The 13,767-nt window shown below is 41.5% G+C and overlaps 1 protein-coding gene across 5 annotated transcripts; it reads right to left on the bottom strand.

The window, feature by feature from the left end:
- Nucleotides 1-472: 472 nt before the first annotated feature.
- On the bottom strand, nucleotides 473-12,232 carry LOC100572328. 5 transcript variants are annotated; one of them, XM_008180415.3, is made up of 5 exons: nucleotides 11,723-12,232; nucleotides 6,115-7,203; nucleotides 4,444-4,517; nucleotides 2,951-3,183; nucleotides 473-689 (listed from the first exon to the last, which is right to left on the bottom strand). In XM_008180415.3, exons 2-5 carry the CDS (start codon nucleotides 7,075-7,077, stop codon nucleotides 655-657), a joined length of 1,305 nt encoding a protein of 434 aa, XP_008178637.1. In that variant the 5' UTR covers nucleotides 7,078-7,203; nucleotides 11,723-12,232; the 3' UTR covers nucleotides 473-654. The 5 variants fall into 5 exon arrangements, with proteins under 5 accessions (XP_008178637.1, XP_008178636.1, XP_008178638.1 ...); XM_008180414.3 differs by having other exon boundaries at nucleotides 2,951-3,186; nucleotides 11,723-12,231; XM_008180416.3 differs by having other exon boundaries at nucleotides 2,983-3,186; nucleotides 11,723-12,231.
- Nucleotides 12,233-13,767: the final 1,535 nt, after the last annotated feature.

Below are 13,767 nucleotides of genomic sequence, written 5' to 3'. Positions count from 1 at the left end.
TCGGTTAAGACAATGCGTGTACAATAATATCATAATCCTGCGATTTTAAAAACGAAAAGGAAATACAAACAACAACAATAACAATATAGTAATAATGTATATAGTCTATAGCAATGAAAAAATTTGATAAAAAAAAGATTATTATAATATATTATAATAATAAATAAATGGCTACAATTGTATTGTTCTTATTAAATGTCTATAGAATATGTTAAAAATGATTTACTCCGCTTGTATTATACGAATGTACCGAACATAGACTTACATAGTAAAATACTAAAAAAATTACTTAAAATTACACACATATAAATATATGTATAAAAACAAATCTGACACTGTCTTTAGTGGTTTTCTTCAATATTTACATTTATAAACGTCAAGACGTTAACATATAAATAATATATGTGTTCAAATTGATATATACCTACATATTATATATATAAAATATATATATGTATATAATATATATATATCTTATATGATAATGAATTTGTCCGGAAATTAGGGAGTTACGTGTAGTGTTCTGTTCTTTTTAAAATGTTTAGATTGATTCGGAGAGATGCGGATAGGTAAATTCGTCGTCCTTTTGTAATTTTTCTTCTGTGTTTTGAATAAGATGTGGACGACGTGTATTTTTAGGTTTTTCTTTTTAGTTTACAATTGCCACAATGGGTTCCTGGGGTTAATACCTAAAAATAAAAATAAAAATACATTATTCATCAATTTCGATATTTTTTCATTACTTTTTCAAATCTTGGTCTATTTATAGTGTATTGTGTAATATAATATAATACATACATATTTTTCATATATATGTTATATTGTATTACTATAAACATAGTATGGGGTACGAGTCATGGGTATAAGTCAGAAGCCTGTAGCCGTTATGTTAAGATGTTACTGATGTTAGGTATATGTTGAAGTCGCCGGGGGTCTAAATGTGTTCCTTCTGCAGTTATTGTTACATTATAATTTATAAGATTTATATCATGTAAATAATCGAAAAAAACTATAATAAACTGGAATTAAATATTAGATAGATACCCCACGGGGTAGGTAAATCACGCATCCAACGGAAATCAAAAATCAAAATGAATAGGTTTTTGTATTTTGTTTGAAATTATAATTAATATTAAGCTATGTGCACGTCCCAAGAAAACACATTTCGTTTAATTGTTTCTATTTTCAAAATCAAGAACAAATATAAGAAGCATTTTCATTTTTTTTTTTTCGTAAACTATATAATGGCGTGATAATAATTTTGTTTTTGAAAATCCACAACCGCTCAGAAAAATACCGATCATCATAAAACCACGTACAATTTGTCTTTCCTAACGTTCGAGCCAGTCCTTTGATTTTAGGTATTAGACCACCACACAACACACACGCACACCACCCACGAGTTAGTACTTAGTATCATGGTGCACATATTATTATGAAATTGTTATTGTGTTATTGTCGTCAATACAGGCGCGATGTCAGGGTATATCAGTTATCTTTCCGTTCTTGAACAACAACATTGTTATTGTCAATATATATACGAAAATCGGATACGAAATAATAAAGGTTTAAAGACACGAGCAGCAGCGGCATCGGTAAAAGAAGAGATTAACACACCAACTCGAACAGCTTTTATTTATTTATTGTTTTTTTTTTTTTTTGTTTGCGTGGCTATAATTATTGTTACGGAAATTTACGGATACCCAACTACTATAAAAACTACCGCGTTCGCCCGGACATCCCTTTCTGCAAGCCACGGCGTCTTTGCAGGATGTGTGCCGTACCGCCACCGCCGCCAAAGGACAAACGACGCCGCGCCCCATCCGCACACACACGATCCCTTAAATTTATAGAGTAATAAAACTGGGGTGAAAAAATAAAACGTATCCCCGAGTCCATTAAAAGAGCCGCGGTAAATGATGAGAACAAGCGACCACCCCACCGGACACCGTAGGTATACACGTGGCTAGTGACATGGGTATCATTATTATTATTATTATTATGCGGGACGGGGCTCGAGCGTTATTATTTTTCGACGAATTGCATTTGACGGTTTTTGCAGGACACGTTTTTGAAATATTATCGAATTAAATAACGATAATCGCGAAACCACGAAAATCGATTCGGCCTTTTTTAAATCGAAAAACGTGCGAAAAAAAGGTCGTCGAAACCATGAAAAAAAATGAAGTTTTTCCCTCTTTAAAACCCCACAGTATACCACCGTCGACGACGCGATGGTCGTGTTTGTGTGCGAGGTGTGTTTACTCAACGGCGACGCGGCATAGTAATATTTTATATTGTTATTATTATTATTATAAAGTGTGTCGCGGAGATGAGAAAAAGTCGACGAAATCACGTATGTTGGACGAGTGGCACGCACGGGCCCGGCCTTTTATAGACCGATAATAATAATAATAGACGGTCGGTAAACATTGCGGTGGCGGAGGATCGGGCGGGGAATAAAAATTGCAATAATAACACTGCACGTAAACGTGGGACGTATATATAAGAGAAATGTATGAAAATATTTTTTTCGCGCGCGTGTATCAAATGCTGTTCAAGAGAGAGAGCGAGTCTTTTAATGTATACGATGATCGATGTGCGTGTGGTATGCGCGGTTACTGCACCTATATAAAATATATATATATATATAATCGATCGTGTTTGCGGGGGTGAAAAAAGCGACAAAACGTAAGCCCTAAAAAAAAATACTCTCGTCACACACACGCACACACACACACACATAATGGGTGTATATTATGGCGAAAAACGTCGCTATTGCTGCCGCTGCTGAGAATGTGATTTATCGGAATTGGCGTCGTAAAACGAAACACGTCGCAGTCTCTAGCGCGTGTGGGTTGCAGGGTTAACACTGTGCTACGTTATTGTTATTAGAACGTTATTATTGTCTAGTGAGGAGGATTTCTCGGGACTGAGCAAAAAGTCTCGCCTTGTCTAGTATGTACGATGTCGTCGGTGCACCTGCTATTATACGGCTTGTACAGGTTTCTGTAAGAATTGTGCCTCAGTATTTTCGAGCTCGGTTGTGTAGTGGTGGTGGTGTTTGTGACCATGGTTGTGGTTAATGACGGTTTGCAATCCTTACACTTATTCCTCGAGTGCGTGGACAGGTCCAATGCCTGCGGCTCCATCAGCGTGGCCGTCACCATGGTGTTGATGAAACTGCTGCAACACAAAACATAAACGGAGTCGTTAAAATCGCGGTACAGCAAAACAAAATAATAATATTATCATATTATACGGCTGTATCGACTAAACCTAATCGCTAACCGTTAGTGGGGCGACCAACTAAATTATTGTTATCAATGTTCGAGGTCCGATCGTATAAGCACGCAAAAACGTGTCGATCGTAAAATCGACAACGTATAAGCGTTTTCAGCGAATTTTCGAAAAAAATTTCAGCGCCATCGTGTGCCGTACATTATTATTATCATATTATCGATATCATTTTATGGATCGTACACGACGATGCACAAGTACGCGCGAACTGCAGTGAGCACGTCGCAGACGCGTCGTCCTCGTTATCGGGCGATTATAGTAATAGTGTAATATAATATATTATTGTATTATTAATATTATTGTTGTGTATCACGCGTGGCCCCCACCCAGTCCCCCAGTCCGACGCGTCTGACCTCGCAGTCCGAAAAAAAATTTACGATAACGATACCGTCGCGTCGCGTCGTCGTCGTCGAGTCTCTATGAAGAAAAGAAATCCGATGTTAAAAAAAAAATATATAATAAAACCCGATCGCCGTAACCCGTCGTCGCCGTCTACTTAATATCGTGTGATGCTGTATGTACGAATTACGAGTGCAACTCGGTTTTATCGGACCGCGTCAAATATAATAATAATAACGGCGGCGGGATAAGACTACACCTATATTATATGCGTATTGCTATATACCGGTGTACGATATAAAATAATAATAATAATAATAATAATATTTTACACAATAGATCGATCGACCCGAAAACGAAAATCTCGACCGCCGATCTCGTGTGGCGGCGACGGCGACTGCGGCGGCGGTCGGTCGGTCATTGGATTTTATTATTATTATTATATTATTATGCGCCGCGGCTCGGCACGACGACCGCGACGGCGACGCAGTGCCCCTGCGGGCACTCCTCTTGTCGCCCCCTGCTGCCGCCGCTGCTCCTCCGCGCGCCATTTCCGAAGCGACGAGACGGCCGCCACCGCCGCGCCGCTCCCGCAAACTCGTCGCCGGCGAGGACGACGTCACGCAATTATCGCACGAGACTCGCGGTTCGTCGTGGTCCGTATTAGTTTTTTTCCGTTCCTTTTTTCGTCGTATTATTTATCTCGTTCCTTCTCGTTATTTTATTTTATTTTTATCCCGTCGGTACCTATAATACACGGCGGCGACGCGCGATATACAACACTAACGCGTTTAGCGAAATTACCTCGACTTGTTGTAGGAATTTTCCGCAGTGAAATTCGGAGATAGATAGTTGAGTGAACCTGGTAGCGGGGGAGCCTGCAACAGAAACAAAAAAAATACAACGGTTAAGTGACTGTGTTCAAAGTGTTCGCAGCGCAAAAATACGAAAAACGTATTATTGCTTGTGTGCAATAACTAATAACTAATAGCGTAATGCTATATACAGTAGGCAGTTTAACGAACCGGCGCTCGGCCCGCGAGTGTGTGTGTGAAGGGGTGGGGATCGGGGAGGGGTGGAGGACGAAACCGAAAAAAATCGTCGTCGGTCATCATCACTGCGGTGTGGTGCATGCAAAGCTGCTTGTGCGTGTGTCACGGTGTACACACAATTATAATATTATTATTATTATTATTATAACGAGATACTCGCGGGGCCGCGTTTCAGCGAGTGATAAATATTTGTTTTGCGCCGCGTACGACACGCGGCGCGCGCACGCATAGGTATGCGGCGCACAGCGATCGTTTGTTAAATAAAAAAAACATAAAAACCTCGCGATAATAATTGTTACACGCGGCCCCGAGACTATATTATAATATATTATTATGGTCCTCGTCGTCGTTACTGCACACGTGTGTGTATGGGTGTGTGCGTGCGTATAAATAATGGTTTCGAGATAATACGGTTTAACGTCACTGGTCGCGTATACAGTAACGTTTTCCTTCTTTATATATTTTTTTCCTCCCGGTTATAAAACGAAATAAAGGCCAGATGAAAAAAAAGGAGGAAAACTTCGAAATGGTATATTGTGTGTGTGTGTGTGTGTGTGTGTGTGTGTGTGTGTGTGTGTGTCTGAGAGGCGCACGAGTAATAATAACGTTGACCGTCGTCGTGTGCGGTGCGTTCGCGAGTATTTACACGTGTGTGTGTGTGTGTCCCTCGCACACGCTGTAATAACCTAAACGCGTATATAATATATATATATTGTTGTATACATATGGCACGGCGGCGTCAAAGCGTATATATAATAAATATATATATATATACATTATGCTATATACACCCGAAAGAGTGTGTGACGTGGGAGTGTATGTGTGTGTGTGCGTGCGTGCGATCGCATGTATATGACAACAATATATATATGCACACAGTGGGCGAGTTGTGGATAGGGTACGGGGTGGAAAAAAGGCGCGTACGAGTATTATTATACGGAAAAGTAAAAAGGTTTTTTTTTCCTCACTCTATAGCTGCGCGTGGAGGGTTGTTAATATATTTATATATATTTTACATAAAACTACGTATAAATCTCGTGAAACCGACGACGACAACGATATGCCCGTCGGTTGTAAAAATTTTCGAAAAAAAATAGTATATATTATTACACATATTATAATAATATATTATAATATACCCCGCACACTGAAAATAAGACGGGCAAACGTGTATAATGTATTGATGCGTTGTGTGTGTGTGACCACCACTGATGACGTGGTAAGGGGGGAGGAAAGGAACCTGCAGAGTCAAAGGACCTGCACCGACCCACCGGAACCGAGACGGGGATATGTGTATACCGACGAACACAAATCATATACAATACACGTTACAAACAAGCACAATCCTACAAATGATATTGTGGCATTATATTATAATATTATTTTATTGTATATTAATATTATTGTATTATAGATGACTCACCGGCAATGAGGTCGGGATATAGAAATCGCCGAGCTTGTTTTGGACTTCAACGGGGTTCAGCCTAAGATCGGCGGCCGCTGCGGCTGCGGCAGCTGCGGCAACTGCTGCGGCGGTGACGTTGCTGCTCTTGAGGCCGCCAAGTGACGACATATTGTGATGGAGCGGGTGATGGGCAAGCTGGGTCAAATGGTGTTGCAGTTGTTGCTGTTGCTGATTAAGGCTGAGACCACCATTTAAGCCGGCGACGCCATGGCCACCACCAAGTCCAGCTGCGCCAAGACCGGCACTGAGACTTGCGTTGAGACCGGCACTGAGACTTGCGTTGAGACCCGCACTGAGACTTGCGTTAAGACTTGCGCTGAGACTTGCGTTGAACCCGGCGTTGAGGCTGGCGTTGAGGCTAGCATTAAGGCCAGCATTGAGACCAGCGTTGAGACCGGTACCCATCAAACCACCACCCAGCAGGCCGCCAACATTGTTGTTGTTGTTCAAGGTCATGTTATTGTTGAGTTGTTGTTTTTTCAACTTGAGCTTGTGATGATGCTGTTGGTGGTGATGAAGTCTCTCGGGACTGCGACGAACTGAATTGGAAACGCAGGGATCTGGGCTGCTGAACCGTGACACGCTTCCCTCCCGCTCATCTGTGTATGTCGATGAGTTGTTGTCTGAGCCGTCAACAGAAAATGATTTAGAATTGTCGTCCGACTTATAACCATCCGATGACGTGGACGAAGACTTTGACTTCATCTCGTTGTATTTGGCCTCTGCCTTCATAACAATGTCCTTGTTCTTAAACCAGCCGCGGAACGTGGACTCGGCCACGTGTAGGCTCCTGGCCACTTCGGCCTTTGAACAACCAGTCATCTTGATGCGGACCAGCGCGTCCACCTTCTGGTCGATGGTGAACAGACGCTTTCCGTTGCTGTATGTAATGGGCGAGTCCTTCTTCAGACCCACCTCCATGACTCGTTCAGGATGTTTTTATATTTTAAAAATGATAGGTGATTTGTTTGCAAGCGGGCGCTAAATAGGCCGCTACTTCTTCCGCTACTCGTACTCCTGGGGTACGACGACGACTATATATACCGTCTGAAAAACAAAAAACAAAAATCGACGCACGACCGTATAATGTTTGTTCACAGAATATGCACACATAATACATAAACATAGTAATAATAAGGGGAAAATAAATATCGCAGCGTCGCGTTTCAACCCACGCCTGGTGAAAACGCGGGGGTCGGGGAAAAGGGAAGAAAAAAGAGTTGCCTCTTCCGAGTACCTGGATGGGCTGGTGAGGAGGAGGGATAGTTGCAAGAGGTGCGCGCTGGGCGAAATGACCGAGGGCGGCGTCGTGTGAGCAGTAGGGTGGGAATGCGTGGTGCGAGTTATCCCCAGTGGATAAGAGGATATTCGAAGTTGTGGTGGAGGGTAACGCGCGGGTGTGTGGGGTATACCCACCCGGCAGCGAAGGAGGACAGGTAACGTGTGTGTGACGTGGCGGCGGGCGGGTAGAAATATAACGACCCGGCGGCGGCGGCGGCGTAGGCGAGGGAGAAGATTCGCCGCCGCCGCTGTACGCGTGTGGTGCGTGTACGGGTTTTACGAGCGCGTGGAGTGCCCTCCGAAACGAGTTTCGGTTTAACCGCTGCTATCCACCGACGCCGCCGACAAATAACAATAACAAACGCGCGCGCGCACAAACAGAAATGTCACAGAACAATAATCACGGTATTTATGTTTTACGCGTTCTGAGAGTTAAGGAATAAGACTACGCATGACGCAAGAAACCATAGAAAGGTTTGCGTAAAATGACAAGATTATATTCGCAATATTACATTATAATATTAAAATAATGTGATAAAAAAAATATTAATACGATTTTATTTTACTCAGTGCCGCCGACGCTTCTGCCCCTTCGCAAACAACGTTATATAAAACCGATTAAAAAAGATGAAAAAGAAAGAAAAATCGCGGACACGTAACGCGTATAATAAATATATACGACACGTCTTCGTCGTCCGTAACGAGGACGACGATGATGATGATAATGATGATGATGATAATGATGATGATGATGACGATGATGGTCGTCGTCGTCGTTATTAAACGGTTTGAAAAAGCTGTCACCCGAACGATATTACGACGACGTGTGATGGGCGGAGTGAGGGTGTGGGTATTGGTCGGGTGCGCAGTTCTGAACGGAGGGATGAATGAAATTAAGTGGTTAAACAATTTAAACGTCGTTTACGTTAACGGGCCTGCGCCGCCACGATCATTGTGCGTATAGTACTCTCGCCGCTAACCGAGTAATAATAATAATAAGTGACGGATAACAAATAATCCCGAATTCACCCCGCCAATGTCATTAATGTACACCGACGTGCCGAGAACTTCGATCAGACCGTAAAGTTTCGTTGGCGTTGCCTATTTCCTGTTGTTGTTGTTGCTGTTGTTGTTGCTTTCGACGGTAAATTTTTTTTTTAATTATAACGTGCGCGCTTTTTCCCGCAATCGGGTTTCGGAACAAGGAAAATACCGGAAAATTACGTCCACGCAAAAGAGAATGGCGAAGAGGGGTGGTACGCTGACGTAGGTTTACTCGTTGTTAAATTGGTTAAGTTATTTTGAGTGACCGTTTTTGAAACGCTCTTATGGGTACGAGGATATTGTTATATCGTTAAATAATAGTAATAATAATAATAATAATATTATTAATAACGGCGGGCCGCTCGTAACGGAATACGAGTGCATGCACAAAACAAACCCGTCATCATCGTCTACGCCGTCGTACTATATATTCACGCCCGAGAAACGACGTCTCTATATTTCATCGACGTGTGCTATTAAAATATCATTAATATTATTACGTAGTAGACGGTTTTTTTCTCAGCCGTCGCGCCGCATAAAAAATAATCGTAGTAATTATCGCTTTTCACTGAAATATAGGTGGGCCACTTGACAATAAAATAACACCGTCCGGAAATATAATTAATTATAATATTATTATGTGGAGCCGGCGTTCAAATAAATAGTACATAGGCATACGTCGGGCTCCACCGACAAAACGGCCGAATCGTATAAAAACGGCCGTTTTAAATAATATTACGTTGTAATAATATCGATATCAAGCGTTTGTTGTTTATCGCCCGTGCATTATAATAATTCGTATACACTTATACTAAGTAAATTATAATAATAACACAATATAACATTATAACATAATATATTATATTATTATAACGACAACGGCCACGCACATAGTGTATATGATAATGCGACACGTTTCGTTTTCACTTCAAAAGGGTTTTTATACACAGCGCGGTTATGACACACGGTCGTCTCGAATCGACGAGTCGGCAAGGGGAAGGGATAAAAGCGTGTTAATAACCCCGGTCGTCGCGTTTTCCGCAGCTAAAAATATTACGATTATCGTTATTATTATTATTACTATCATTATCGTTATCATACTATTCCATTTTACACACAAAAACACGATATGACATTTTATATAATATTATATTATTCGCGCCGTCCGTATTACGTTCGAATTTTTATGTTGGGATACGTAAAACCATGAACGGACGACGCGATTCGCGCTCACCATTATCTCTCGCCGACCGTCATTATCGCGAGTTCGGTATTTTAACGACGGACCGTCAAAACAGTGGAAACGGAAAAATAGAACGGAATTAAAACGGGAGAATAAATAAATTTAAAGAGAATAAGACGGGAAATTCGTAAACGCGTCCGAACAACGTTTTTACACGTATATAATCATCGGGGGATGTCTAGCGTGTGATGTTGTTGTTGGTGTTGTTGTTATTGTTGTACCGCGCCGCGTTTTCGTGACGTAAACTTTCAATCGGATAAAATCGACGAGTCCGAAGCTTTGAAAACAAAAATACTGTTAAAACGCGCGACAAACAATGGCCATCAAGGCGGGGGGGGGGGGGGAGTAAAGTGTTATTTTTCCGCGAAAACGAACGAATACCGTGTATCATCTTGATCGTCCACACGTCTCCGGGTATATTTAAAGAGAGAGATAGACAGAGAGAGAGAGAGAGAGAGAGAAAGAAGCGCGCGAGATTGTGAGGGCTTGGGTGGTGGCGGAGGGGGTAGAGAGAGTTATTGGTTTTTCGCGCGGAAACCGCTTAGAAAACGAACCGTTCAACAATATTAGATATATGTGCATGGCACTTCCGAGGCGGGAAAAACAAAAACCCGTCGAAAGGGAAAAAAACAACGGTGTAATATAATTCCGCGCAAAAGTCTATGACCAGGGACCGTAAATATAACAATATTATATATTATGACGACGTAACGTACGCGCACGTTCATATTATATACATGATATATAGTGATAATATTGCCGCGCAATTTTTCACGGTCGACAGACCACACGGCGGCGGCGATAGAGGCACCGACGACTCGTAGTCGCGTATTTTTAGAACGCGTTTTCTTTTTCGTATATATAAAATAACAACGACGACGACGACGACGACGACGATGGTAATTACGAGATTGCGTGCGCGCGGAAAGAAAGGATGGCGGAGACGCGTGGGGACACCGAGTACATAATAACATATATAATATATATTATATTATACGTAAGTACACCACACACGCACATACGCCGCTTGTTCGCATATATAATAGTAATAATAATAATACGCCGCAGCCAGCGCGTGTGTGTTATACGATCTCTCGTCGAGCCGATTATATTATTATTATTATTATTATTTCGTACTCGCACCACGTCGCCGTCACCGCTGCTAATCCGTTCGGCGTAATAAATTATTAAATCGCCGTCGCCGTCGCGGACGAAGACGACGACGACGACGATACAACAATAACAATTTATAATAATAATACGTCTTCTCCTCTCACGTGCATATCAATACGACAGCGCCGCCGAGACACGGTCGAACAGATGGTTATATTATAGACGTTCGCGCTCGTATGTGTCGTTGTCATCCGCGTGCGGCGTACGAAAATAAAATAATAATAACAAATTTCTACATACAATATACATATTTCTATTTTTATTATTATTATTATTATTATTATAAATAGTAGTAGTAGTACTAGTAGTAGTAATTTTAGTAATAGTATACGACTCGCGACGTTTACGACTGTCTTCCGGTGCTAGAGAAATAATCGTAATCATAATAATAATAATAATATTATGCGCAAACCCAAACAAAGTAAAGTAATAACATTGATTAAACTAGTATTTTATAATCAATGGAAATAATAACAACAATAATAATAATAATAGTAATAAAAATAATATCGAAAATAATAATAATAAGAAGAAGAAGAATAATAACAATAATAATATAAGTGTATTCGTTTGATAGGATGAAACAGACGGCGTGTAGAGAGATCTGTCTATAGTTGGCGCGCTTTTTCAAAAACGACCGTCTCTGCCGCCGTCGGGTGATAACCCGCCAACACGGGCAATAATTATAATTATTTCTATTTCTATTTCTATTTCAGTACAAGAATTATCTAAACTATTGCAATAATTATGAATTGTTATATAAAACTAATTTACTTATAATAATAATATAGTATTAGTATACCGATAATATAAAATTAGACATACCTGATGTGTATTCGCAGAAGACTCGGGATTGTTCAAACGTTTGTTGATTCTTCAGTCATGTCAGAATGAGTCAGAAGACTGGCAAAAATTGAGTTCCGTAAAAAAGAAACGAGTTAACACAAAACAAGTAAAAATAAAAATTATTCAAAATACAAAAAATAAATAAATGTCAATACGTATGTATAATTGTTAATAACGACACGGCACAAGTGCACAAATACGCACAAAAATATCGGCGGGAGAATAAAAATTTCGAAAAAAGTTTATAAATTTTTATTCTGTGACGCAAACGACAATGATGATAATAAAAAATTAAAATAAATCGTATGAAAACCGTCGGGATGGCCGACAGATAAAACGAAAAGACGATAAAATTAAGCGCGCGACGACGGGCGGCGTGAGAAGTGTTGTATGGAGCGCGTGTGATCGTGGTGTGAGGTACGACGATGACGACGGGAACGGTCGACCGGCGTCCGCGAAACGTGTGGCGGTAATGAGCAGCAGCCGCCGGCACCGCATCGCTACTACCACCACCAACGCCGCCGCCGCCACCGCCGCCGCCACCGTCGTCGTGCGCGTCGTAAATTTATATATATATATACATTATATGTATGTGTATACCATACTCGCGCGCGCACTCACACACTCTCACGCGTTCACACAATTACACAAACACACACACACACACACACACATATATATATATATATATACGAACGACGTGTGTGCGAGTGAGAAGAATTGGAAAATGTCATATGTCCAGCAGCGGCGGTGGTGGACGACGACCGCGGGAGGCCACGTTATCGCGTTCCCGCCGCCGCCGCCGACCACCAACCGTACGACGACGTCGACGACGGCGGACCGGACACCCCCGAAAACCCGATATGCACGCACGTACCGCCGCCGTCCACTATTATAATATTATATTACGTTGTGGCCGACGCTGCTGTGGTGCGGCGGCGGGAAGTAGTGGCGGCGGCGGTTGTTTGCCGCATCGTATATATACATAATATTATTATTATATACCGGAGACGACGCTATATATAATAACATATAATTCCCCTACGACACACACGCACACCACGCACACCTAAACCCCGCACCGAGAGTACCCGTCCGCGGAGGGGGGCTACGTCCACGCACGTGTGTGTGTGTGTGTGAGTGTGTGTACTGCCTGCACCACCGATAACCCGTGCGACCGTCATCGTCGTTGTCGTTGCGTAGTAGTTTCGGAGATTATTATTATTATTCGAAGGGTACACTACCAAAGCCGCGTGGGCGGGAAGTGCACATTTCGTGATTTCACCATTCGTATTTGCTAGAAATTCGAGAAAAATATTTTTACGCTACGAATCGTTTTTGCCGCTCGGCGGGTGTAAAACGAAATTCGTTTTGCCGTCCCGCGTAATTGCGTATCGCGAGTATAATAATATAATATTATTACATATTGGTCGGTCGAAGAGGGAAAAAACGAAATGGACGAGAGAAAAAAAAACGATTATAATGATATTATATTCGTTGTCGTCGTCGTCGTCGTCCTCGTCATCGCCGACGGTTGCCGCAACCGCAGCCGACGCACCACACACGCGGCCCCGCCGCCGAGTTTTTTTATTATATACGCGAGCATATTACGTCAGATAAAACGCGTATTATATTATTATTATTATACCGAACGTCCGCCGCCGCAGCCGCCGCAGACACATGCGAGTGGGTCGAAAAGCATATTTTCCTTTTTACGCGTATAAATAATAATATTTCGGTATATAGGTACCTCTCTAGTCATAATATAAATATATATAAAATATTATACACCTATATATTATTATACATTATTATATATTATATAAGTGCGATTTTTTCTTGAAAAAATTGTTTTTCGATACATCTCGTGTTAGCGGCTGCAGTGGTTGGTTGGTGGTGCGAGGGGGGTGGCCGCTGAGAGTCGGCCCGCGTAATATACATATTATAACGCCGACGAGGTAAAAAAGAAAATATATAATATAATAGCCCGTTGGATTTTTTTTTATTTTAATTTTATTTTTACT

Source organism: Acyrthosiphon pisum, chromosome X, assembly GCF_005508785.2.
Source record: "Acyrthosiphon pisum isolate AL4f chromosome X, pea_aphid_22Mar2018_4r6ur, whole genome shotgun sequence".
Classification (NCBI taxonomy): domain Eukaryota; kingdom Metazoa; phylum Arthropoda; class Insecta; order Hemiptera; family Aphididae; genus Acyrthosiphon; species Acyrthosiphon pisum.
This window is presented reverse-complemented; position numbering and strand designations above follow the sequence as displayed.